Below are 22,159 nucleotides of genomic sequence, written 5' to 3'. Positions count from 1 at the left end.
AGAGCGTTGTCATGATGGAGGATGATTTACCACACTTTAGACCAAGGGGTGTCCAAACTTTTTTCAACGTTTTTCACCATGGGCCATATTCGGTAGAAAACACAAACAGCCGGACCACTCACTCGAGGTGAAGTATGTATTGCCTCACCTGGTTTATGTAAGTAAACTAAATATATTTTTGGAATTTGATGCAGGCCAATAAAAAATGGATCGGGCCGCAGTTTGGACACCCCTGCTTTAGACACACCTTCTCTCAACCGTAGCTCAAACCCAACTGACTGCACCGAACAAGTTGAAACTTATCACACACAGTTACTAAGGTTTGATGCACCACTTCCCGTATTAAAGATCCCTGCCTTTCCATGGATGGCACTCGGCAGCAGCATTCACTGTAATTTTTTGATCACACCTCGTATATATACACACACGCAGAGTTAATTCTTGTCCAGAAATGTGGCTCTGTGTTTTTTTTGTGAAACAAAAAACGTTGAATAGGTTCACCTGAATACAGAGGAATTGGGTTTGAGGGATTTTTAATCAGAATAGTGTTATTTCTCTGTAATGCATTTGGAAAATTTTCCTGGATGCCTAAACGAATGGGCTACAGTGAGCTTAATTTTTGCTTTCCTTTTCCTTGAACAAGTTATTAAGTTATGTATAATGTGAAGCCAGCCAAACTATATAAATACTCTGGGGAATAAACAGAGTAGCAGGATACCACATAGCCATTCTTTGACACTTGATCTGAGCTTTAACAACTGTTTATGTAGTGAGCATACCAAACAGTTCCAGGCCCAGTGCCTCAGTGTCACATTCAAGAGCTTCTGCCCTTTGACGGCTGCCTAACTCCAGTGGGCCTGCGCCTGCCCTGTTGGATTAGGACACACCATTCATTGCAAGTATTGCTTTACTTCTCCATCTCCTTGACTAGGCTGTGGGCGTTTGGGGCAGGCCTGTGTCGGTTCTCTGTCCTCATCACTTAGGCCATTGCTTGTCCTAGAGGAGTAGTTGTTGACTAAATTAACGGGAGCGAATGGCACAAAGATGGGAGCCTGTGTTGTGTCGCCCCCTAGGTGCAGTACCACCTGATGCTGCACATCCAGATGCAGCTGTGTGAGCTCTCACTGTGGGACTGGATAGTAGAGAGAAACAAGCGGGGCCGGGAGTGTGTGGACGAAGCTGCCTGTAAGTACCATGTGGAGCTGTGGTACCACGTGGGTCTGTAGTACCGTATGGGTTTGTAAGTACCGTGTGGGTCTGCAGTTCCGTGTGGGTCTGTAGTGCTGTGTGGGTCTGCAAGTATCTTGTGGGTCTGTAAGTACTGTGTGGGTCTGTAGTGCCGTGTGGGTCTGTAAGTACCGTGTGGGTCTGCAAGTACCATGTGGTTCTGTAAGTACCATGTGGGTCTGTAAGTACCATGTGGGTCTGTAAGTACTGTGTGGGTCTGTAGTGCCGTGTGGGTCTGTAAGTACCGTGTGGGTCTGCAAGTACCATGTGGTTCTGTAAGTACCATGTGGGTCTGTAAGTACCATGTGGGTCTGTAAGTACTGTGTGGGTCTGTAGTGCCGTGTGGGTCTGTAAGTACCCTGCGGGTCTGTAGTGCCGTGTGGGTCTGTAAGTACCATGTGGGTCTGTAAGTACCAGGCTGGGAATTAAAGGCAGTAGGATCTGCTGCCATCTGCCTCCAGGTGCTTTTGATTAGAAGGAAAAAAAAATCACTTGTTTTAAACCAAAGAAACAATTAGGCTTATTTCAACATTTTTAAAAAACAAATGGGTATTTGGAAGTTAAATTTCTGTGAGACATAATTTGTTGATATTTAAGCAGTAATGCTAGAATTTAGGTAAATGATTTTGAGTGGAAAAGGTCTTTAAAATTTTTTTCTTAATTTTAAATTTTTTAATTTAAAAATTTAAATACTTGTTTTATTTTTTTAACCTGAAAACGTGTACTCTTACGAAACAAACAAACAAACAAACAAACCTTTAAAGAAGCCCCTGTAGAAGGGTATGTGGTCCAAAGTTTGTCTCCGTCAAGATCCAGATGCCCCCCTCTACTATTCCCTCCCCTGCAGTTGTATATTCTCTGGAAATGCTGTTAGGTCAATATTTTAAAAAATATTAGAGCAGTGGTTCTCAACTTGGGCTGCACATTGGAATCACCAGGGGAACTTTTAAAAAGATGTCAGTAAAGAAGAACTTTACAGGAGAGAAACCCGACAAACATCACCTCAGCTAGTGATCAAGGTCAACATCAGCAGTGATAGTTCATTTGCTGTTCACTCCAAATGACGTTATAACCCCTTCTTTGGTAGTATGTGGCCTTGATAAGACATGGTGAGAGAGCGCTCTGTCTCTGTGGTCTTCCTCCCCAAAATCCACAACCCCAGTCTAATCATGAGAAAAACATCAGACAAACCCCAACTGAGGGACATTCTACAGAATACCTGACCAGTACTTCTCAAAACTGCCAGCTTCATCATACACAGGGAAAGTGAGAAACTGTTACAGACCAGAGGAGCCTCAAAGAGATATGACAACTAAACGTAATGTGGTGTCCTGGGTCGAATCCTGGAACAGAAAAAGGACATTAGGTAAAAACTATGGAAATGTGAATAAACCGTGGACTGGTAGCACTATTGGTGCATTGATGTAAGGTACTCACAATGGGGAGAACTGGGTGTGGGGTAAATGGGAACTGTCTGCTGTCTTCCAAGTTTTCTGTAAATCTAAGATTATTCTAAAAAATAAAATCAATTTTTTTAAAAGGCTGTTGTCGGGGACCACACCAGTAATTTTATATAATTGGTCTTGGATAGGGCTTGGCCTTTGGTATTTTTTTTTCCTGAAAGTTCTCTTATTGATTCTAATGTGTGGCCAAAGTTGAAATTCCCTGTATTAGATGAACAAAATAGGGGATACGAGTGGCCTGGTTTTTAAGTAAACATTCATTCATGAAATATTGATCATTAATCTCTGTTTACTCCTAATGACACTGTGACCCTCTATTTGGTCTGAAATATAGGTCCATTAACCTACTTAAAAATCTTAGAGGAGACAGAAACACGAGGTCTCCCTCCGGCAGCTCCTTGATGCCCTCCCCAACCCCTTTCTCTAGTTTGCCGTGTACCTAGGACATGCCAGTCAGCACAGTTCACTCGTGGCAGGTAGTGTGTGGGGTGTCTTCAGCGCCTTGTGAAGTTGTGTCCTTTGCCTGCTGCATGAGCAGTGTCTTGATGAAAAGGAGAATGGTGTATTAAATCATGTGTGCTGTTGACCTTTAACCTTCCATGTGGGAAATGAGTCCCTCATGAAGTGTGGGATGAGAACTCTGTACCATCCAGTACAGTAAACCTGTCAAAACAGTGAAGCCCAGATATGTATGGTAACGCTAGCGTGATATATATTTTTCTTTAGAAAATAGTTTAAAATAAAACGTGAGCTTTGTAGTATTCTAGCACTGTATGTATTGCCTCAGAGCAGTTACATTTTACGTTAGTCATTCTCAGCAGCCCCATGAGTGAGAGACCTGGGTTTGAATCCTAGCTCTAATACTCACCCGGTATAAGGTTTTGGGCAAGTCAGGAACTGCTCTCAGTCTTTTCCTCACTATAATACGTGGATCATTCCGGATTTATGGGGTTGTTGAGAGGATAAAAGCAGTAAGTATCAAGGCTATAGCACTGAGTGAATGGGAACTTACTGTGTGTGATTACCGAATTCTCTAACAGTCGTCCACCATTTGGATGTGTTAGGTGGGTTAAAATGAGAACTGTATTAAAGACAAAGGAAGGTTGTCAATGATATAGTTGTGAAAAGTCAAAAGCCCTCCTTGCATTTCTACCTAGATAGGAGGTTGTCACTTCAGGGTAAGGGGGAGTCATAGGCCACAGTAGACGAACTTATAGTGGAGCCATTGCTTTTACACACACACACACACACACACACACACACACACACAGTTGTCTTGTCTTCTCATGTACTTGAGGTCCCTAGTTATATGCTAGGTAGGGTCAAGGGAGTGTGGAGTAGGATTGAGCTGTATGACAAAGTGGGCTCATTCAGGGAGAAGGGCGCGTGTGGTGTTCTTGTGCTTGAAGGTAAACACTAGGTTTATGATTAAAAATGATTGAATAGAGCAGAGCTAGTACATGCTTACCATAGTACTAAACTTACTTGGCTGGAAAAACTCCAGGATTGGTTTTTTTATCAATTGATTTGTTTTAGTCCTACAAAATCTCTCCACCCTCTAAGTTCAGATGTTACGTCATATTAACAGATGAATTAATTCATTTACTTTTCCCCATCCACATCGTTTGTCAGTTGTTTCTAGAAAATGCATTCCAAATTTTCCAGATGATGAAGCTCATCCCTTGGGCTTACATAATTTATCTTGTTATTCCATTATTTGTAATATTGTCTCCAGTCCACAGTGGGCCAGGATACCAGATTTATTAACCTTAAACCCCAGGATGTCAGGGGTTGAAGGGGACTTAACCACATTTAATCTAGCCACCTGAGAATTGTTTACAGTGTAATTCATACAGGGGGTCTGAGTGAAATCAGAAGTCTCTTTGTGGGGACAGTCCACCCACTGTTGAGTGCTTGTTTGTGATGGTTTTGCTAGCTGAGGAGGCCTCCCTGCCAGTTTCTATGTTTGAACCATTTTGGAGTGTTGAATTTGTTAAAAATCTGAATGTTGTGTATGTGTCAGAAGTTACTGTATTTGGAACTGCATTTAACATTTAGATGTTAATGTAATAAGCAAAAAAACTCCAAAAAATTAGAGAAACAAAACTTTCTTCTTTTTTTCTTTTTTGACTTCAGGTCCTTATGTTATGGCCAGTGTTGCAACAAAAATTTTTCAAGAATTGGTGGAAGGTGTATTTTACATACATAACATGGGAATTGTACACAGAGATCTGAAAGTAAGTGGGGGAGATAAAATAATGGAAACTTATCAGGGGTGACTTGGTGTTGGTTCTTTAAATTAAATGGGATTGTGTATCTTAGTTCATCTACTTGGAACGATATCATTACCTTCATATTGAAATCATTGTTTTATAGATCCAGAACATGAAAACTTCAGAATGAATTTAAAAACAGTAATCTTTGGACGTTAGAAATTCTCACTGTTTTTCAGGTAGTAAGTGTGCTCTGACTGGGTACTACTACTGTAGTTGATGGTGCCAAATTATGTAATACTGACAGAAGTACTCATCTGTTGTTTCAGCCTTGAGGGCAAACTTGTTTCTGTAATTATCCATCTTAAAGGAAATTTAACATGGGACAAGTTTTTCTGCTGTTTGAAAAATCTGTAATGACTATTCCAGTTTTTATCCACAAAAGGCCATCAAGAAAGAGAAAATATATTTACTTCTTTTACTAAGAGTTTTAAATGAATTTGCTTAATTTTGGGGACAAAATTAAATCATGGAAGATGCATTTCAAAGAATATTTAGGAACAAGTGAATATGCAGATCATTTTATTTTTTGAGAAAGGTTTAAGGACCAGTGGTTTGTACGTTTGAGGTTTAGAAGGCAATGGGTTGAGTATTTTTGGATATGTGTGTAGCCAGAAAATGTAATTGGCGATACTGGAATTCTTTGGCACTGTGAAACTTTGCGGTCTTATTTCAAGAGGCAAGCTAAGTCATAATATCCATATACAGAACTCCACATCTTCCCCGGGAGAAGGTGTTTCACGTGTTGTTTGTATCTCTCACCATAAATATTTCTGATATTTCTTTTACAGATGTCCTCTAGGGATAAGGGTTTTTGAGATAACTTTATTAGGGTTTCCCTTAAGAGCTGGAATTCCGGTAGCATGATTCCTGCAGGTAGAAATCCTTGGTTATTGGTCAGTCGCAAAGGGTAGGAGTGGTAAAGCAGCTTGGCAAGAAGCGCGGTGTGTCTGATGTTGGAGCTGCGCTGTAGGTACATGTAGATCGGAGACTCGCCATTTTTCGTTAAGATATTAACGTTTGCTTCAAATTCCAGCAAGAGGTGGATTATTGCCTCTCTGCCTCCGAAACATGCCTCGTGGATGGCTGTGAGGCCTTCATGGTCCTGGGCATTCACGTGGGCGCCGTGAGTCAGCAGCACACGGATGCAGCTGATCCCCGCTGCCAGCAGGCGGCCGGCTTTGCTGGATGCGGTGCACACCGCCAGCTTTAGAGCCGTGTTCCCTGTGGACGAGACGGCGCAGTTGACGTTTGCTCCGCAGGCAATGAGCGTCTCCATCATCTCCTTATTCAGTATATCTGCAGCCATGTGAAGGGGTGTCATACTGGATTCATTAATGGCGTTGACATGGGCACCGCTTTGGGCTAAGATGGTGAGAACTGGGTAGGTCCCGTATGTTACGGCCAGGTGGAGGGGTGAAAGCTTGTTGCTGTTGTCCACGCAAGCGTTCACTTGAGCTCCGTGCTCACACACAACGCGGAGACATGTCACGGCGTTACGCTGAATGTCTGTCAGCAGCCTTTGGATTCTGTTCCCCGGTTTTGTTGACATGCTAGAAGTGACCGGCCAGTGCAGTAGCATCAGGTGAAGTGCGGTGAGGCCTCTCGTGTCCCTGGAATAGGAGGGACACAGGTTACATTCATTTCACAGCGGGCCTTGGTGCTTAAGAAGGCAACGTTTATTTCAGGCCATCCCTCTTAGTTACTTTACAGAAGTGTTTGAAGATCTGCGTTGTTGTTTAATTCTCAGAATATCACAGCGTTTTCGGGGGGACAGGGCAGTATGCGTCACAGCATAGAGGGGCCCACCTTCCTCTAGCAGCTTGTTTCAATTTTGTGACTCCTGCTAGGACTGGCCTCTTCAAGGCTGTCCTAGTGCTTTTTGCACCCTAGCACCTCACGCAGTGCTGTGAGCTGAGTTAGCAGCCATTCATTAGAATTGTGTGGACTTGAGTGTGATCTGGGGTTCCCAGAGAAGTGAGCCATACAGGGCCCAAAGGCCACTGACTCAGTTGGTGGCTGTGCATGTGCTCTTCTGCCTGGCGGTGTCTCTCCTGTGTGGAGGTCGGCTAGACGACAGGGCTGAATCTGGACCTCAGTCACTCTGCAGTTAGTGAAGCCACTTCGTTGTCATTCCCTGCACTGACCCCGGTGGAATGCGTGTTTCACAGCCTGGCCCTCATCTGCTGCTTTCCTGAAATCTCTCAGGACTGCCTCCAAAATTCCTTTCTTTTGGCAGAAAAAAGGGGGAGGTTTATTAGGAACATCTAACTGCTCCTTTGAAGTTAGAAAATGATTTTAAGTTTACAGATGTTGATTCAGTGCAAGGTTTTCCTCTGCTAGGGCTGTGGTGAAATAGCGTCGTCCCTGCCTTAGCAGGCCTTACAGTCAGTCTGTGGAAGACATGAAACATTTAACCAGTGAAGTAAATACTGCAAGTGGGCAAATTTCTAGAAAACCCGACCCAGGGACGACCTGTGGCTTGAAGGGTAGGAAAAGGTGTACTGAGGCAGATGGGCGAGTTTGTGATGGTCCAGTCCTGGGGTGGCTGCGGGAGGACCTGCCAAGCTGGGTGGGGTGCGCTGGGAGAGGTCAGAGCAAGGTCGCATCAGGTGGGCTCTTCTGGAGTGTGGTCAGGATTTGGGGCTGAACCTCCTTTTAGTTGTGGGGGCAAGAAGTTGTGTGACTTGTATACCATGTAATCCTTGCATTCATTCAGATAGTATTGGGTACTTACTAAGTGTCAGGCATTGGTTTAAGTGGTAAAAATATATTGGTATTGGTGAGCAAGAAAAACCTGTCATGAGACATACCTTCTAGTGGTGGGGGAAGAAGAAAGTCTGTTTTTCGCCTCTAACGTAGGCCTTTAAACCCCCTGAGGGCTGTGAGCGCGTGAATGCGCCTTCTTAACACTGCTGCTGCGCGCTCGCTACCTCACCCCCACGGGGCTGACTGATGTGTGTTCCTGCAGCTTTTCCACTTGTTCAGAGTATCTCATCCAGTCAGTAAAGAAACCGATTCATTTGAAACATGACAATTTGTAGTCCACGACCTGTGAAGAGTGGATGACCCCCGACAGGGCTGGGCAAAGTGACACCTAAAGCCTACACACCCTCCTCTAGAAACGATCGCCTCCTGAGTTACCTTACCTTATGTCTGGGTCCGCGCCATGTTCTAGCAAACAGCGCAAACTTTGTGCCTTGCGGTATTCGGCAGCCAGATGAATGGGGATGACGGACTGCATCTGCTTCGGGGGGAAAAAACCAAAGTGCATTTTAAGTAGCCTTATGTAGTTAGAAATAATAATTGTGTTAGCTTGCCATTTCTAAGGAAATAAGTGTGTTTAGTATCTCCGTTCAGTATTTTTCTGGTATATGCATTGACATTTTCCTTTTCTTTTGCCTGTTTTAAATGACCCCAAACCAGTGACTTTCGTATTATAAAATCTGTGTGTTATATAAATGCAAATTTACCAAGGCAACCGAAATAACTTACTTATGGCTTTGCAAGTTGATTCTTGTAAAGAGCTCATAGTATAAAAATAATGGTAATTGCTGTTAAGCCACTTAGTCCTTAAATTAACCCGCAGGGTGATTGACTACTAGGTTTTGTGTTTTTCAAGGTTTTGCCAAAGTCATAGTATCAGTAGTAAAACCTGCTCTTTCATGGTCTCAGGGATAATGCAGCAAATGTTTTGTCTATGATTAGCGGAGCTGTTTATGCTATTCTTAAAAAAAAATATAAGTAGTGGCTTTACAGCATGACTGCAAGATAAGAGAAGAGGGTGGGGTAAAGGAGAGGGTGACTTTTTGAAAAAAATTAATTATAAAGTCAATAATTGTATAGCCATTTAGAAAAAGAAAACACGTAAAAAAGGGAAAACAATAATCCCATCACAGATGTGTAATCACCGTTGGGATATTTGAGAGGATGACGTTAACGTTCCTCCAACCAAACGCGCTCTGGTCTGTCACATCTGCTTGCTGATAAGTGGAAGGGACGCGTTGCAGACTTAGAGGAACACAGCTCTGGGTGCAGAGTGAGCCTGCCTGACACGTACTGTCCAGCCTTGGGCGTGGGGAGGGCAATGAGGAGATTTAATGAGTTCGCGAGAACACAACCAGGTGAGTCTTTTCTAAAAGTGCCGGAGGAGAAAGGAGGGTACCTCGTTCCCAAGTAACCGGTAGCTGGTGGAGTTGCCCAGCACGGTTATGGGCTGATTGACGGGGTGGCTTCTTAGCAGTGCCTGGATCGCAGTGCAGTCTTCTCTCATTACGGCTTCGTAGACTTGAGTGTGGAGTGCTGCAGGTGGGCCTTCTTCCGGTGACTTGGCACCGCCAGTGACCGGCTCCCTGCTGCCCCTCTTGGTTATGTTTCCCATGAGAAAAACTTAAGAGTGAGGACTTAAAGAGGTCAGGGGAAACTTGTTACGGAATTGCTCAGTGTTAGTCTCTTTAGGATTCCATCAGTTCAGTTCTAGAACTATTCTAGAATTGTTGAGACTCGTATCCATGAACACGATTCATTTTTATATCAGAGCCAAACTTTTTCAAATTTTGTTCCCATATCATATAGTGCCAAATATAAGCACAGTTTTCAGGGCTTTCCTTAATCACAGGAAATATCCAAATTATCATCTTACTCATAAGATTCTTCGTATTTTCTCTTTCCATTCAGCTATAGATCAAAAAACTAACAAAGGTAAAACAGGAATTTATACATTGAAATAAAAAATTAAAATTGTTACATTTAAAGTAAGAAAACCCAACTTCTAACCTAAATATTTTTTAGATTTCAGTGGAATCCTCCCCTCCTCCAACATGGGTGCCGTTTTTCACTGGCATAGGAGTCGTTCCGCTGGGGGATGTTCTGGGTCTGTGGTGGTGGCTTAACTTAAGTAGAGCTAAGTGTGTACCTTTATAGTGTGACCTAGTCATTCCTAGCCCCGGCTAACATATAAGAATCACGTGAGAGCTTAGAAAAAAAGAAATCAATGTTTTTTCATTAAAAAAAGAAAATCAAGGTCTTTGGCTTACTGGAGCGGACAATAGTGTCTAAGTTTCTCTGGTGATTCTGGTGTCCAGTTAGGGTCGAGGAGCACTTGTGTACATGCACACTCTACATTAGTGGTTCTCAAACTTGGAATAACCTGGGGGGACTTTTAAATAATACTGATGCCTGATGTCCACCCACCGGAATGTCAGCATAACTGGTTTGGGGAATGACTTGGACATTGAGATTTCTTTAAAGCTCCCCCAGAGATTGTAACGTGCAGCTGAGTTTGAGAACCACTGCTCTGATTTTTAATTTTTGAGGGGCTACTTGCTGCTGAGTTGAAAACTCTTAACATCCACCCATTTTTGCTATTTGTTTTAAGAACACCGAGGAGTTGACTTGTTCTGTTTGTTTATAGCCCAGAAATATTTTTCTTCATGGCCCTGATCAGCAAGTGAAAATAGGAGACTTTGGTCTGGCCTGCACAGACATCATACTGAAGAACACGGACTGGAACAGCAGGGATGGGAAGAGTAAGTGGTGGGGGTTGTTGTTTGCTTGTTTGCACTCAGAACGTAAGATGTCTAGATTTAACAAGAATTACAAAGATTTACTAGCAAAAGTGAGATAAAGACAAAAGCCACCGTCATTCCCTTGGGAGCTACAGTGTTCTTTAATGTCGACTGCAGGGTTTAATACTCAGCTTTTCAAATTGTAGGAACACCAGCACATACTTCCAGAGTGGGTACATGTCTATACGCTTCCCCCGAACAGTTGGAAGGATCTGCGTATGATGCCAAGGTAATGTTTTTTGCTTTTTACCCTTTTACTGGACTTTTTCTGCAGTCAAAAAGTACAGTAAGTGCAGGGGAAGTTCTGAGGTCGAGGTGTGTTTGGAGGCCACAGTTCTGTAGCTTATCTATTACATCAGGCGGCCCTGATAGGAAGCCTCACTTCTCAGCTGAATCTCACTGCACTGCTTTTTAAGCTATTTCTAAATCCTTGGGTGTAATGAGTTGTTCTTGAAATGAGCTTTCTCTTTAAAATGTCACGCACCTCAGGCAGCTGGAATTCAGAGGCCTGTTTTCAGCCTTTCATTCTTCAGTTTTCAAGCTTAAATAAATGCTAACTAATGCTACAAGGAAGTGTACCACTTGACTCCCTTTGAAGTAGAATGAAGATACCAAAAAGTTTAATCCACATTGTTCCTGGAAGGAATGTTAAGTAAATCCTTTTCTCCAAAGAAAAGCCTAGTCAATTTTTTCCTTTTGATGAATCATTCAGCTTTTTGGATGGATTAGGAAAGAGCTACCAGAAGAAACCATGACTGCTCCTGAAGTCCTATCTAGTAAAGAGCTTCCTAAAAAACTATTTTTAGGAATAGTAACACTGATTTTATGCAGTTTGTTAAACTCTACCAAGAATGCTTGAGTCGAGGCAGAGGTGAGACTGGGGTGGCCCACGGATACTCTTGTGAGCCCTCTGGAGCGGGCACCCACACACGTGAGCTCACATCTGTCTGCAGCTGCGTCAGGCCTGGATTTTCAAGGAGAGGTGGAGTCAGGTGTATGGTGGTGACTGCTGTGGGCAGTGGGATTATCCCTGCCCTCCCCTGGCCACCAGTCCTTCCCTTTGTTGGCAGTAGAGATGGGGATTGTGACAGTACCTGTCAGCCTCTCACTCAGGCAGTACATCTATCAGGTTGGCAGATAACCGCCTCCGAGAGATGCGCCAGCCCGCCGTTCCTTTCATTGTAGAAACTACAGACCGTCCTTTCTTAGCCAGTCTCTCGTATTTGAGAGGGTGGTGCACTGAACTGGTACTGTTGTGCTCACTTGGTATTTCATTACTGGCATCCCTTTTTCCCCCCTTTTCCAGTCGGATATGTATAGCTTGGGTGTGATCCTGCTAGAGCTCTTTCAGCCGTTTGGAACAGAAATGGAGCGAGCCCAAGTTCTCACAGGTTTAAGAGCTGGTCAGATACCTGAATCACTCAGTAAAAGGTGTCCCGTGCAAGCCAAGTATATCCAGCAGTTGACCAAAAAGAACGCATCTCAGAGACCATCTGCTGTGCAGTTGCTGCAAAGTGAACTTTTCCAAAATTCCGGAAGCGTATGTACATTTTTTTTAATGCTGGGGAAAATATGAAGCTTCAAATAGACTTTGTTTAAATTGTGAATCCTGTTTCATGAAGAACAGTAGAGCTTAGAGTGAGATTTATGGAAACCACATATGTGAACCCATTCTCAGACGTCCCAGCAGCACACTTGTTTTCATCGTCCCAGTAAGAAAGATGACCGCTGCCAGCTGTCTGCTCTAAAAATGACAGGCTCCACTTTCTAACCTCAAATGGCTAAGCCAAAAGGTTTTAGTTTTCCTTCCCAACTATGGTATGTAACCTTTCATAAATTATAACCTGCCAACTTGTAAAAAGGGACGTGTAGCAAAGGGTGAGACGGCAGTAATTCTTTGGGCGTTGGAGCTGCGGTGGCGAGACCACCTCAGCCAGTGTAAAGGCTTCAGCCTCGAGTGTATGGTTTTGGACTCTGTCCTGTGAGATGCTGTGGCCCCAGGGCAGCCCAAGCCCTTCCCCTTCCTGACATGCTCTCATCTGCATGTCCTCAGTGCGGTCCTCCGAGCAGCTGCACCGGCGTTGTCTGCGGCCTCATTAGAAACTCAGGATTGGGCCTCACCCTAGACATCCAGACTCGGAGTCTGCACTTCACAAGATCCCCAAGTGATTGACATGTACAGTGTGTGAGCAGCATGGCAGGAACTGGTCTTAGACCTTAGTCTCCAGACCAGCATAAAATCACCAGAACCTGACAGACTGCTCAGGCTTCCCTACCTATTAAAACAGAAACCTAGGGGTGAAAGGGCAGCAGTCTCCTTTTATAGACCGTGAAATGATTCTGGTGCCACTAGTTTGGGAACCTCTTGCAGTTAACTGTTTCGTTGATTTATCTTCTATTTTAGGCTTACTAATTTTTAAAGTGAAACAGTGAATTTTAGTAGCTTGAATGGTAACCAGGTAGGTGGAATACTTTTCTGAGTCTTTGAGAATGGCTGATGTGATTAAATGATCTCCTCAGACTGAAGGGATTTTCTAACTCCCAGTTAAGGTAGCTACTAGAGACCAGTTACTTGGTATTTATGGTAAGGATTTCTCTCGTTTTGTGGAATTTTTATGAAATAACTTACACCTCTACAGGTAAAATGTGTATATACGGGCAGTTCTCGCTTTGCACTGGAGAGTAGGACTGTAAAAATGACCAGACCGACTTCTAACCATGCAGAGGGGTCTTAATAATCCATGGGAAAGTTATGATTATTCCATGACCTTTAAAAATGTTTGTCAAAACATTAAAAACTCATAGTGTCACTTACAGATGTATTTGGAAAGGAAAAAACTTCCTAAGTGTCAATTACAGATATATGCAGAAATGAAAAAATGTAGAATATTTAGTCCATTGTAGTTGAGAATTAAAAGTGTTTCAAGAGTAGTTTGAAGAATGCATGCCCTCATCTCGTCATGTAACTTAGGGTATGGAACAAGCCCCTTCTCGGTGCCTTGGTGAACTGTCACACTCCTGTTTGATCGCCTTCCAACATTCTTTCCTTTGCCCTTTTGATGTCGTGAAGTATCTCCGAGAGTTCTTCTAATGTCAAATTTTTTGCTGGTGTCACTTTCTTCATCGTTTTGCTCCCTTGTGTTGACAAGTGTCCTTTACTCAGTCCCGTGGCTATGCACCCAGTCTAGGGCAGCAGGTCCACTGTTTGTGAACACCATTCGGTTTTCACTTCCAGCATTACGACGTTTCAGTTAGTTTGCTGCACTTCCAACTTTGTTGGCCAGTTCCCTCTTTCAGTTGTTCATTTGAAAGTTTCACTTGGGTTTATCACTGGATGAGGAGGCAGTACAACTCCACACATTGTTTGTGTGAAGTAACAGATGCAGTGACCGCCCACCCACCCCACAGATTTTGGGAGAAATGATGTGATTGGTCCTGGGTCATGATGTGTCTGTCATTCACATAGTGGACTAAACTGCTTTTTCACTCTACTGTGGTGACTGACACTTGAGCCCTGTTGCTGGGTGACTGGTGTTGTTTCATTAAACTGTGATAACTGGGATCCATACAGATTGGAACTGCAAAGTGAGTGAGGCAGGCTTGTGTATTTAAAAGACAAGAAGCCATTTGATGGAGCTTAAAATTTCTTCTTTACAGGTTAATCTCACCCTACAGATGAAGATACTAGAGCAAGAAAAAGAAATCGAAGAACTAAAGAAGCAGCTAAGCCTCCTTTCTCAGGACAGAGGGGTTAAGGACGACATGACGGATGGGGTGCCCGTCTAGCCTTAATCAGGCTCATTAGTGTGAAAACGGACTGAACTCTTTAAGCCCAAGTCAACTGGAATGTATGTTTTCAATCTTGACTAGGGTGTAAGTGGTGTAATACTCAGTTCTATTTATTTAGTAAGCCCGTATGCAACTTATTAAAATGAATGTGTAAGAGTACCCTAAACTGCCTTTTCCTTAAATAGTCCTTTTCTAGCATTTGGAACTTAAGACTGCTCTGAACTAAACCTGTTTTGCCCTTTCCCTTCCATCCCACACGCTCCGATTCCTGGATTTCTTGATATTACTGCCCATCTGGTCTCACACTAAAAGTTTAGACATCACCCCCAATTCTTTTCCTCCTTTGAACTCTGCCTGTTGACCACCAAGCTGTCCTCTAGAAGTTTCAAGACTCTTAAGAACCCTCCACACCCCATCACTACCCAGCCCAGGCCTGCATGCTAGTCGGGCTGTTAGTTTTGGCAGCTGCCATTCATTCTAAGCCTTTCACACTGCTGCCAGTTAGTGACCAAAAGACAGCTCAGCTCACGCCCTGTTTCAAAAGCCTCTGCCACCTCTGCTGCCTCGGAGAAAACCTACTTGTAGCACAGTGTACATCATCCCACCTATTTCTGTTCTCTTAATCTTCAACTTGAGATCAGTCCAAAACCGTGCCCTTTCAAAGCTTTGTACTTCTTGTCTCCAAAATGATCTCAGCAGTTCCCATACCAGTGTTCCTGCTTTTGCCCCCATAGTGTTCCACGGCATTCTGTTACGGTACTTCACTCCCCACCACGTCCCTCAAAAACAGCGATGTGGCACGCTCACATCCACCTCCAAGTGCCTGCCACGTAGCTGTCACGGCTCACTGCACATGATGTTGCTGAATTTTAAATAAAGTGAAAAGCACAAATCATACAGTGCTTTTATTGATACTTGACAACTGGCCGAAAAGACTTTGATTTCAGTACAAGTCCTTTTACCAACCACCGGCACGAAACAGCGTCCTTCTTAAAATCTAAGCCCTTTAAAATTGGTTCCTGAGACTCACTTAAGGAGCTTGAGGGCCATGCTGAATGGGGCCAGGTTTTCACAGGCCCTCATCCACTTGTGCACGTTGGTGGGCACGGGCACACTGCAGCCCCCCGTCTGCTGGAGCACAGACCAGAGCACCACGTCGGCCACCGTCAGTTCATTCCCAACGAGCCAGGGGCTCTTCCCAAGAGCAGAGTTCATGGAGCGGAACACAGCGGCCTTTTCTTTACTGCTTCCCTCTTTTAACTGAAAAATAGCTGTATCTATCCAGCTATCTATAAGGGTTGAAGTTACAGCATTATGCTTTTGGCCAAACAGAGAGAACAAAAAACGTGCAATGTTCCCTTCCCCTTCAATGGGACACATTCTCTGGACACTGAACTTCATTTGAGTCTTTGGCACTGAAAGGAAAACACACCATGTTATGTCAGTAAGAACAGCACCCCGGAAGGAGTACTTACACAGCATGGGAAGGGGATTCACTAACAGGAACTGGTGGCAAAGGGAAGTGTATTTTCAAGAAAATCCCATTTTTAGTCTGTTTCCAAAAGGTGTAGTATTCAAGAAAGTTTAAACTATGTTTAAAGACTGCAAACTGTATTAAAAAGTGACCATTTCTGGTATTTGATTATGACAGTTTTCAAGCTAGAAGGTACCTGGGACCACCTCCTCTAACCCCTGTGCCTAAGCCTTTGCAGGATGAGAGCTAAACCAGGGGTCCCATCTCCCAGGTCAGACACTCTCTGTACCCTCACCGCCGCTCCCCTGACGTGCAGCTGAGGGCTGTTAAAGCAGTACTGATGGGCGACTCACTCACTTCCCTCTGTATAAACTTAACCAGGGGAGGAATACATCAGTGGGATAATGAATAAATAGTATCTATCCTGCCATCCTTTTTAGGCCATTCGAAAAGATCACATCAATGCCCCCATAATGACAGGCTTTGGAATGTGAGCTCAAGATGACTGACGGCCGCCCCTCCCCTGCTCCGGCGTCTTAGACAGGTCTCCTCTAAAACTGCTCTATCAGAAACCCTAACCTTCCCACAGGAAGGAGGACGCCTTTGGGTCAACATTCATTTGTGCTCCTCTTCTTTCGAGACTTCTACACAGTCTGACCCGACAGCAAGTAGCCGAAGACGTGTCACTGTCCTAGCCTTGCTGCCGCGTATTAAAATCACGTAGGATGTGAGTCGGACCCAGTCCCCTCGTCTTACCATTCTTCCAGATTAGAGTAAAACCCAGCTGGTACTCATGGCGGGGCTGTGTGTTCTTCTTCTCGCCAAAGCACTTGAGAAGGTTTTCTGGCACGTTCTTGACTGCTGAGTGCGTGTGAACAGTGGACAGGACCTTGTAGTGGTCACAGAGCAGCTGGTGCAGCACGAGCAGGGACAGAGGCGGCGAGGTGGGGTTCGCATTAATCACGATGTCTTTGAGTGCCCCGTAATCCTGGGGGAGAAACCCACATGGAGCAAAGGATGTTAACAGCAATCTGAGTGTGAGGTGTACCCGGCGCTGTCTCAGCACCTAACTGCCACGGAGAGGGTTCTGTGATTATCCCGCCTCCCCACTGGGGAAAGGAGTCCTGGGGAGATGCGTGACCCTTCGAAGGTCACCAGCTCAGTAAGAAGTGGAGCTGGGCCATGAGCAGACGCCGACCCCGTAACCCTGCACTGCTGGCTCCGGACAAATAAAAAGTTGACTTTACTGTCAAATTAGTAAACCAACATACTACGAATGACACTTCTCTTTATCCTTAAGTTTAAAACAAATCACATGCAATTAGTCAGCCTTCTGTCTCTGTGGGTTTCCCATCCTCAGATTAAAAGAACTAGGGGTTGAAAACTATTTTCGATCCATAGTTGGGAGTTCGCAGATGCAGGGGGACGACTGTGCATTGTCCTACGTCATTTGTATAAAGGACTGCGCACCCACGGATCTTGGTATCCATGGCAGATCCTTGAACCAATCCCACGTGGATACCGGGGGACAACTGGACTCCATTTACCAAATCTTCCTAATATATGACTCCCTGACAGGATCCAGTATCTACGTCAATGTGTTTGCGTTGTTACTGTCAATGAAGAGTCTCTTGTAAAAGGGTCCTTGCTCAAAATACCACTGGGAGGTGAGGAGAGTCTAAAAACCAGTGTTAAGTGCCAAAACATCCTGCCTTTTCAGATGCAGCCTTTATTTCTATACACTCACTCTTAAGGAACTCACAGAACACAATGAAGGCCAAACCCTGGCTTTCTGTACACGGCCTGCCACAACCTGGCCTCTGGTGGCCTCTCTGGACCGATGCCCTTTACACTGAGCTACAATGGATGCTTCACAGCTCAGAAGAGAGCTGTGCCTCTGGAAGATTACAATACTTCATAAGACCATGTGCTCTGGGAAGCCTTCCCAGCACCCTGAGACCGCACAGCTGTGTGTGGTCACTGACTCCTCAACTAGACTGGTTCCCTGGGGGCCTGGCCAGGTCTCACTGGATCATGTGCGTGCAAACATACAGGATTGATAAAGGAATACAGTGCAGGTCTCGAGGTAGCAAAAACAGAACCGGGAGAACTATAATACCGCCTCCACTTGTTAGGCCTCAGGTTGTGGCATTTCTATCACTAGTTCTAGAGGAGGGTATTCGCAGAGGTTCTTGGAACAAACCCTTTTGCACCCTCCAGTAAGTAACACTTTATAGTGAGACATTCTTTATCAGATTATGCTCTATATTAGCTGAAGCCTGCACACTGATCATTAAAGGTAGCTGATACAAGTTAATTTTAATAAAGCAAACTGAATTTAAGCAAAATACACTTGAAATAAGAGGCTGTGACTTGGCGTTTAGTGATATATTTCAGAAGGATTGGGATTTTTGTGCCTGGGCGAAAGCTCTGAAATTCAGGCTCCTTTCAGAGTCTAGGTTGCCTCTGCTGGACCTCTGAGAAGCACTGAGCGAATGACGGAAAATCTGTTTGGGGCTCAGGCTGCTGGAATGCTGCCTGGACTGGCGAGAAGCTGGAACTCTTGACATCCTTCTCTGCCTACCGACCCACCCTGCTCTCCTCCACTGGACCCAAGAAGAAGTGGCCTTAGCATTTGCTTTGGGTTCACTCATAGCTCCTGAAGCTGCTCGGTACAAAGACACAATCATTTAGGGGAGAGAAAAGAACTCGCTCTTTGTACCACCTTTGAAAACTAGAAAACCATGACTTCTCTCACACTAGCATAATTTTCCGGCACTAACAGCAACCTTGCCTACTGATGTTCTTTAGCTTTCCACAGGAACTTACCTTTCCAAGCACTGGATTTAAGTCTAACGCACTGCTCGATATAGCAGTTGGCTCACTGGCTTGGATTATGTTGGTCACATCTAAGTCTGCATCTGGCGTCTGAATCATCTTAGAGAGACCGTCGACGGCGGCTTTCAATTCATACAGACGTTTTAAAATGTCATCTTGGTGGGACTCAAGAGCTTGAAGAGATGGGTCAGACTCTCCCTAAACAACCAACAGCAGAGTGTTTACTTCCTCTAGCATCAAAGCAATCTGTTTAGTTTGATCACCTGTCGTCTACTTCGTTTCACAAATTCATCAACCTCCCACCTTTTAGAAGACAAAATGAAGTTGCAGAATCATCTTATTTTCTCACAGCGCAAATCGATCCATAAATGCTTTAAAACAAACAAAACACATGACTGAAAGCCACTTGCCAGTTGTACTTGTATGACTCTTAATTTCGATAATTTAGTCTAAGAACAGGATAGAAAAATGAACATAAATTGTTCTTTATTCTTATCAAGCTAGTTCAAAACACTTTGCTTAAACAAATAGAAACAGATGGCAGGACAGCAAAACTGTAACTCAATAACTTATACTATTAAAAGGAAAAAGGGAGCACACGTAGTTTTAAAAAAAGTGTCCTTTGGCTTGGAAGTCTGTGTAGGGGTCAAATGTTCAAATCCCCAAGTCATTCATTCTCAGGACAGTACCGGCATTCTCATCTTAGAATCATCTAGAACTTTTTCACTGCTCATGTGTATAACTTTATATAAATATGGAACGCTTATAGCCTTCATTAACTGAATCTCTGCATCTTTCTTGCCTGGTGTAGTGACTGGTACGCAGTAAGTTACCAGTAATATTTATAATAAATCTCAAAAATTTATATAGATTTACCTTCCAAAATAATATCAAGCCACCTTCCACTACAATCACATTGTACAACCAATTTCCAGATTCATGAACTCTCACAACAGATAAGCCATTCTGAGTTGAGAAAATACATACATAAAACATGAGTAAAATGCTCATAACTAGACAGAAGTCAAGGATATGGCAATGACCTTATTTATATACATTCACTCATGTACAGTCTGAGGACAGGAGGAGTGCTTGCTCACATTTGATTATTGGTAAGTTTCATGTTCTTGGGAACTGTCCCTCCCCTAGACACTCATAACTCTGCCCTCTCACACTGATCCAGTTCATCACCACGTACTGTCAATTTTTTGGAATCCACTGGCTTCTAAGCCTGCCTCCACTGTCACTGCCCAAGTCCATATTTTTCACCTGGCCTACTTCCACCGGCCACCTTGTGCCCATTCTGGTCCACCCTGCCACTCCATCCCTAGGATAGCAGCCAGAGAGATTAAACAGGCAGATCCCCTCCCCTCCTCCCCTGGCTAACCTCTTAGGCTGAAAACCAAGGCTCTTAATCTGGCTAGAGAAATAGCTTGAATGACTTGTCCTCCGGCTGCTCCTCTCATATAATTCTCCCCTTGCTCTCTGCTCTAGCCACACTATCCTTTGGATTCCTAAAACACACCATGCCCCCACTTGCCACCGGACTTCTACTCATTCTGTTTACCTGCAACATTTCTCTCTCATCTGCTTAACTCTTCGCTACCCTAGAGCTGAATCATCACTTTCTTACCTCTCCCCACTTGCTGCTCTTTGGCTTCTGGGTGGAACAAAGAACAGAGTTCAGCATGCCATTTAAATAATTAGGTGCTGAGCAGAACTAAGCCTGAATGAATGCAAGACAAGTGACAGGTACTGCTAGTAACTGGAGTATCCTCATTCATGTTACTCAATGACAGTCCTCCCAGGTAACATTACTAATCTCTCTTAACCAGCCTGTATTTATGCACTGTTTGTACAGTCTTGCTCACTTTTAAAAATGTCAGTAGGGCCCCTGCTGAACCAGGGTGAAGAAGCATTACTGGATTCAAAAACCGTCAATGCACTGAAACACTAGAATGAGTGCCGCACATGTAACGTGGCCTGTGGTTAAGAGCCCCAGCACAGCTTCATCTCTCCTTTCTTGATCTGAGGAATGAGGATATGCTCAAATCTGTTTTATCTATCATCCCTTTCAATGTTGGCTTGTTTTCCTTGCTCAGACTAGAGATTTGGCATACTGTGTATCCATTTGTTCTATTTTTATGTATTTAGAAGCAATTTAGTTTATTCTTTGTGTCGCTCTTATTATCCTGGATATGTTAGATTTCTAATTATCTGTCTATTCACATTGTTATTTGCTAGAGCAGTGGGACTGTGCATCTTCTAAGTTAGAAGCTTTTGGGAGGGTGCCAGCATCAGGAATTTGTATACACTGCTGATGGGAGCATAAATCAGCAATAACCACTCTGGAAAGCCATTTATCTAGTACCTACAGTTGAAGATAGACCTGCCCACTGAGTAAGTCCATCATCCCTTAGTAAATACCCTATGCCTGCTCGTGTACAAAAATATTCACTGCGGAATGAAACAGCTTTGGATGGAAAACCAGCCGACCTCCGTGGGCAGTGGGAAGGATAAACCGTGGGGGTAGTCATGCGATGGAGCAATACACTGCAGAGAGGACGAATACTTCGTCATTTCACACCAACAAAGCGAGTTCTCAAATGCCTAGAAACAGAAGCCAGACCAGACAAACGGCATGCTTCCGTTTACACCAAGACCACTTGGCTTAGAGATGCATAGTTAGATGGCATAATAAGAAAAAAGCAGGACATGATGATAATGAAAGTGGGGACCTTTGCGGGTAGCTTTAATTAGAGCACTGACAGCGTGTGTTAACCTGGGTGGTGGTGACACTGGAGTTCAATTATTCTTAAAACGGGCATTTACAGACTATTCACTTTTCTGTAGCTAAAATTTCAGAATAAAAAAGTTTAAGTAGCCATACGAGAAATAATAGATATAAGATGGATAGATCTTTTAATAGATAAAAGTCGGGGAACTGGCGGGCATGTGAGGCCAGGGTGGGGCAGGAAGCCAGGCTGGGTGCCACGGCTTGTCGGAGCCAGGCCGTGTCCCATGACCGGGCCTGGAGAGATCCTGGCCCCTAGTACCCCAACTCCTCGGACCCGACCGCAGCGCCTGTGCCCTGGTTGGGAGTGAGGTTTTGGCACCTGCGCACTGAACGGACGGGAGGGTGGGGGCGCACGCTCCTACCTGCACGTGTCCCGCATTGGGCGCTGGGCGGCTGGTCCTGCAGTGAACGTTGGGAAGCCGGTACATGCAGGTGGGAAGGTCCACACGGAGAGATGCGCAGCCCTCGTGATAGGACTTTACCTGGTACATCGGCATCCTGGGAACCAAAAGAGAGCAGGTGGCGGGTGAGGGACACGAACGCTCAAAAGCCGGGACAGGCCACGACGGACGGCGGCGACCTCCTTTATTATCTGGCTAAGGGCGTTCTGGAAAGGGCAGTCCGTGTGCTCTAAGTGGTCCGGGCGCTCTCGACGTCACGACCCGACCTTTCACGCGACCAATCGGCAAGGAGGAGATAGGGGAATCGTTTTTCCGCCCCATCCGGAAAGG

At 44.4% G+C, this 22,159-nt stretch overlaps 3 protein-coding genes across 5 annotated transcripts in view; 1 reads left to right on the top strand and 2 right to left on the bottom strand.

Annotated features, from left to right (window-relative positions):
• The window catches only part of EIF2AK1 (eukaryotic translation initiation factor 2 alpha kinase 1), a 29,248-nt gene extending 14,032 nt beyond the window's left edge, over nt 1–15,216 (top strand). For both annotated transcript variants that reach the window (XM_033095676.1, XM_033095675.1), the window contains exons 10-15: nt 1,074–1,185; nt 4,827–4,927; nt 10,377–10,491; nt 10,677–10,759; nt 11,837–12,070; nt 14,188–15,216. In XM_033095676.1, the coding sequence (XP_032951567.1) occupies nt 1,074–1,185; nt 4,827–4,927; nt 10,377–10,491; nt 10,677–10,759; nt 11,837–12,070; nt 14,188–14,316 (774 nt within the window). In that variant the 3' untranslated portion in view covers nt 14,317–15,216. The remainder of the gene's footprint in view (nt 1–1,073; nt 1,186–4,826; nt 4,928–10,376; nt 10,492–10,676; nt 10,760–11,836; nt 12,071–14,187) is intronic.
• On the bottom strand, nt 4,942–10,370 carry ANKRD61 (ankyrin repeat domain 61). Its single transcript, XM_033095693.1, has 3 exons — nt 9,129–10,370; nt 8,113–8,210; nt 4,942–6,576 (listed from the first exon to the last, which is right to left on the bottom strand). Exons 1-3 carry the CDS (start codon nt 9,342–9,344, stop codon nt 5,631–5,633), a joined length of 1,260 nt encoding a protein of 419 aa, XP_032951584.1. The 5' UTR covers nt 9,345–10,370; the 3' UTR covers nt 4,942–5,630.
• Nucleotides 15,210–22,068, bottom strand: AIMP2 (aminoacyl tRNA synthetase complex interacting multifunctional protein 2). Of its 2 annotated transcripts, XM_033095687.1 has the most exons (4): nt 21,791–22,056; nt 18,623–18,829; nt 16,550–16,781; nt 15,210–15,734 (listed from the first exon to the last, which is right to left on the bottom strand). In XM_033095687.1, the coding sequence occupies exons 1-4, from the start codon at nt 21,923–21,925 to the stop codon at nt 15,346–15,348; spliced, it is 963 nt and encodes a 320-aa protein (XP_032951578.1). In that variant the 5' UTR covers nt 21,926–22,056; the 3' UTR covers nt 15,210–15,345. The 2 variants fall into 2 exon arrangements, with proteins under 2 accessions (XP_032951578.1, XP_032951579.1); XM_033095688.1 differs by lacking the exon at nt 18,623–18,829 and having other exon boundaries at nt 21,791–22,068.
• Between the last annotated feature and the right edge of the window lie 91 nt (nt 22,069–22,159).

The sequence above is a fragment of the Rhinolophus ferrumequinum genome, chromosome 24, assembly GCF_004115265.2.
Source record: "Rhinolophus ferrumequinum isolate MPI-CBG mRhiFer1 chromosome 24, mRhiFer1_v1.p, whole genome shotgun sequence".
Lineage (NCBI taxonomy): Eukaryota > Metazoa > Chordata > Mammalia > Chiroptera > Rhinolophidae > Rhinolophus > Rhinolophus ferrumequinum.
This window is presented reverse-complemented; position numbering and strand designations above follow the sequence as displayed.

Coding starts and splice junctions, on each gene's coding strand:
- ANKRD61 (XM_033095693.1), bottom strand. CDS start 9,344: ATGGGAAACATAACCAAGAGGGGCAGCAGGGAGCCGGTCACTGGCGGT. Junction 8,211..9,128: donor ACCGGTTACTTGGGAACGAG/GTACCCTCCTTT, acceptor TTCCCCCCGAAG/CAGATGCAGTCCGTCATCCC. Junction 6,577..8,112: donor GGCGCGGACCCAGACATAAG/GTAAGGTAACTC, acceptor CTCCTATTCCAG/GGACACGAGAGGCCTCACCG.
- AIMP2 (XM_033095687.1), bottom strand. CDS start 21,925: ATGCCGATGTACCAGGTAAAGTCCTATCACGAGGGCTGCGCATCTCTC. Junction 18,830..21,790: donor CCAATGCGGGACACGTGCAG/GTAGGAGCGTGC, acceptor TTGGTTGTTTAG/GGAGAGTCTGACCCATCTCT. Junction 16,782..18,622: donor TAAATCCAGTGCTTGGAAAG/GTAAGTTCCTGT, acceptor TTTCTCCCCCAG/GATTACGGGGCACTCAAAGA.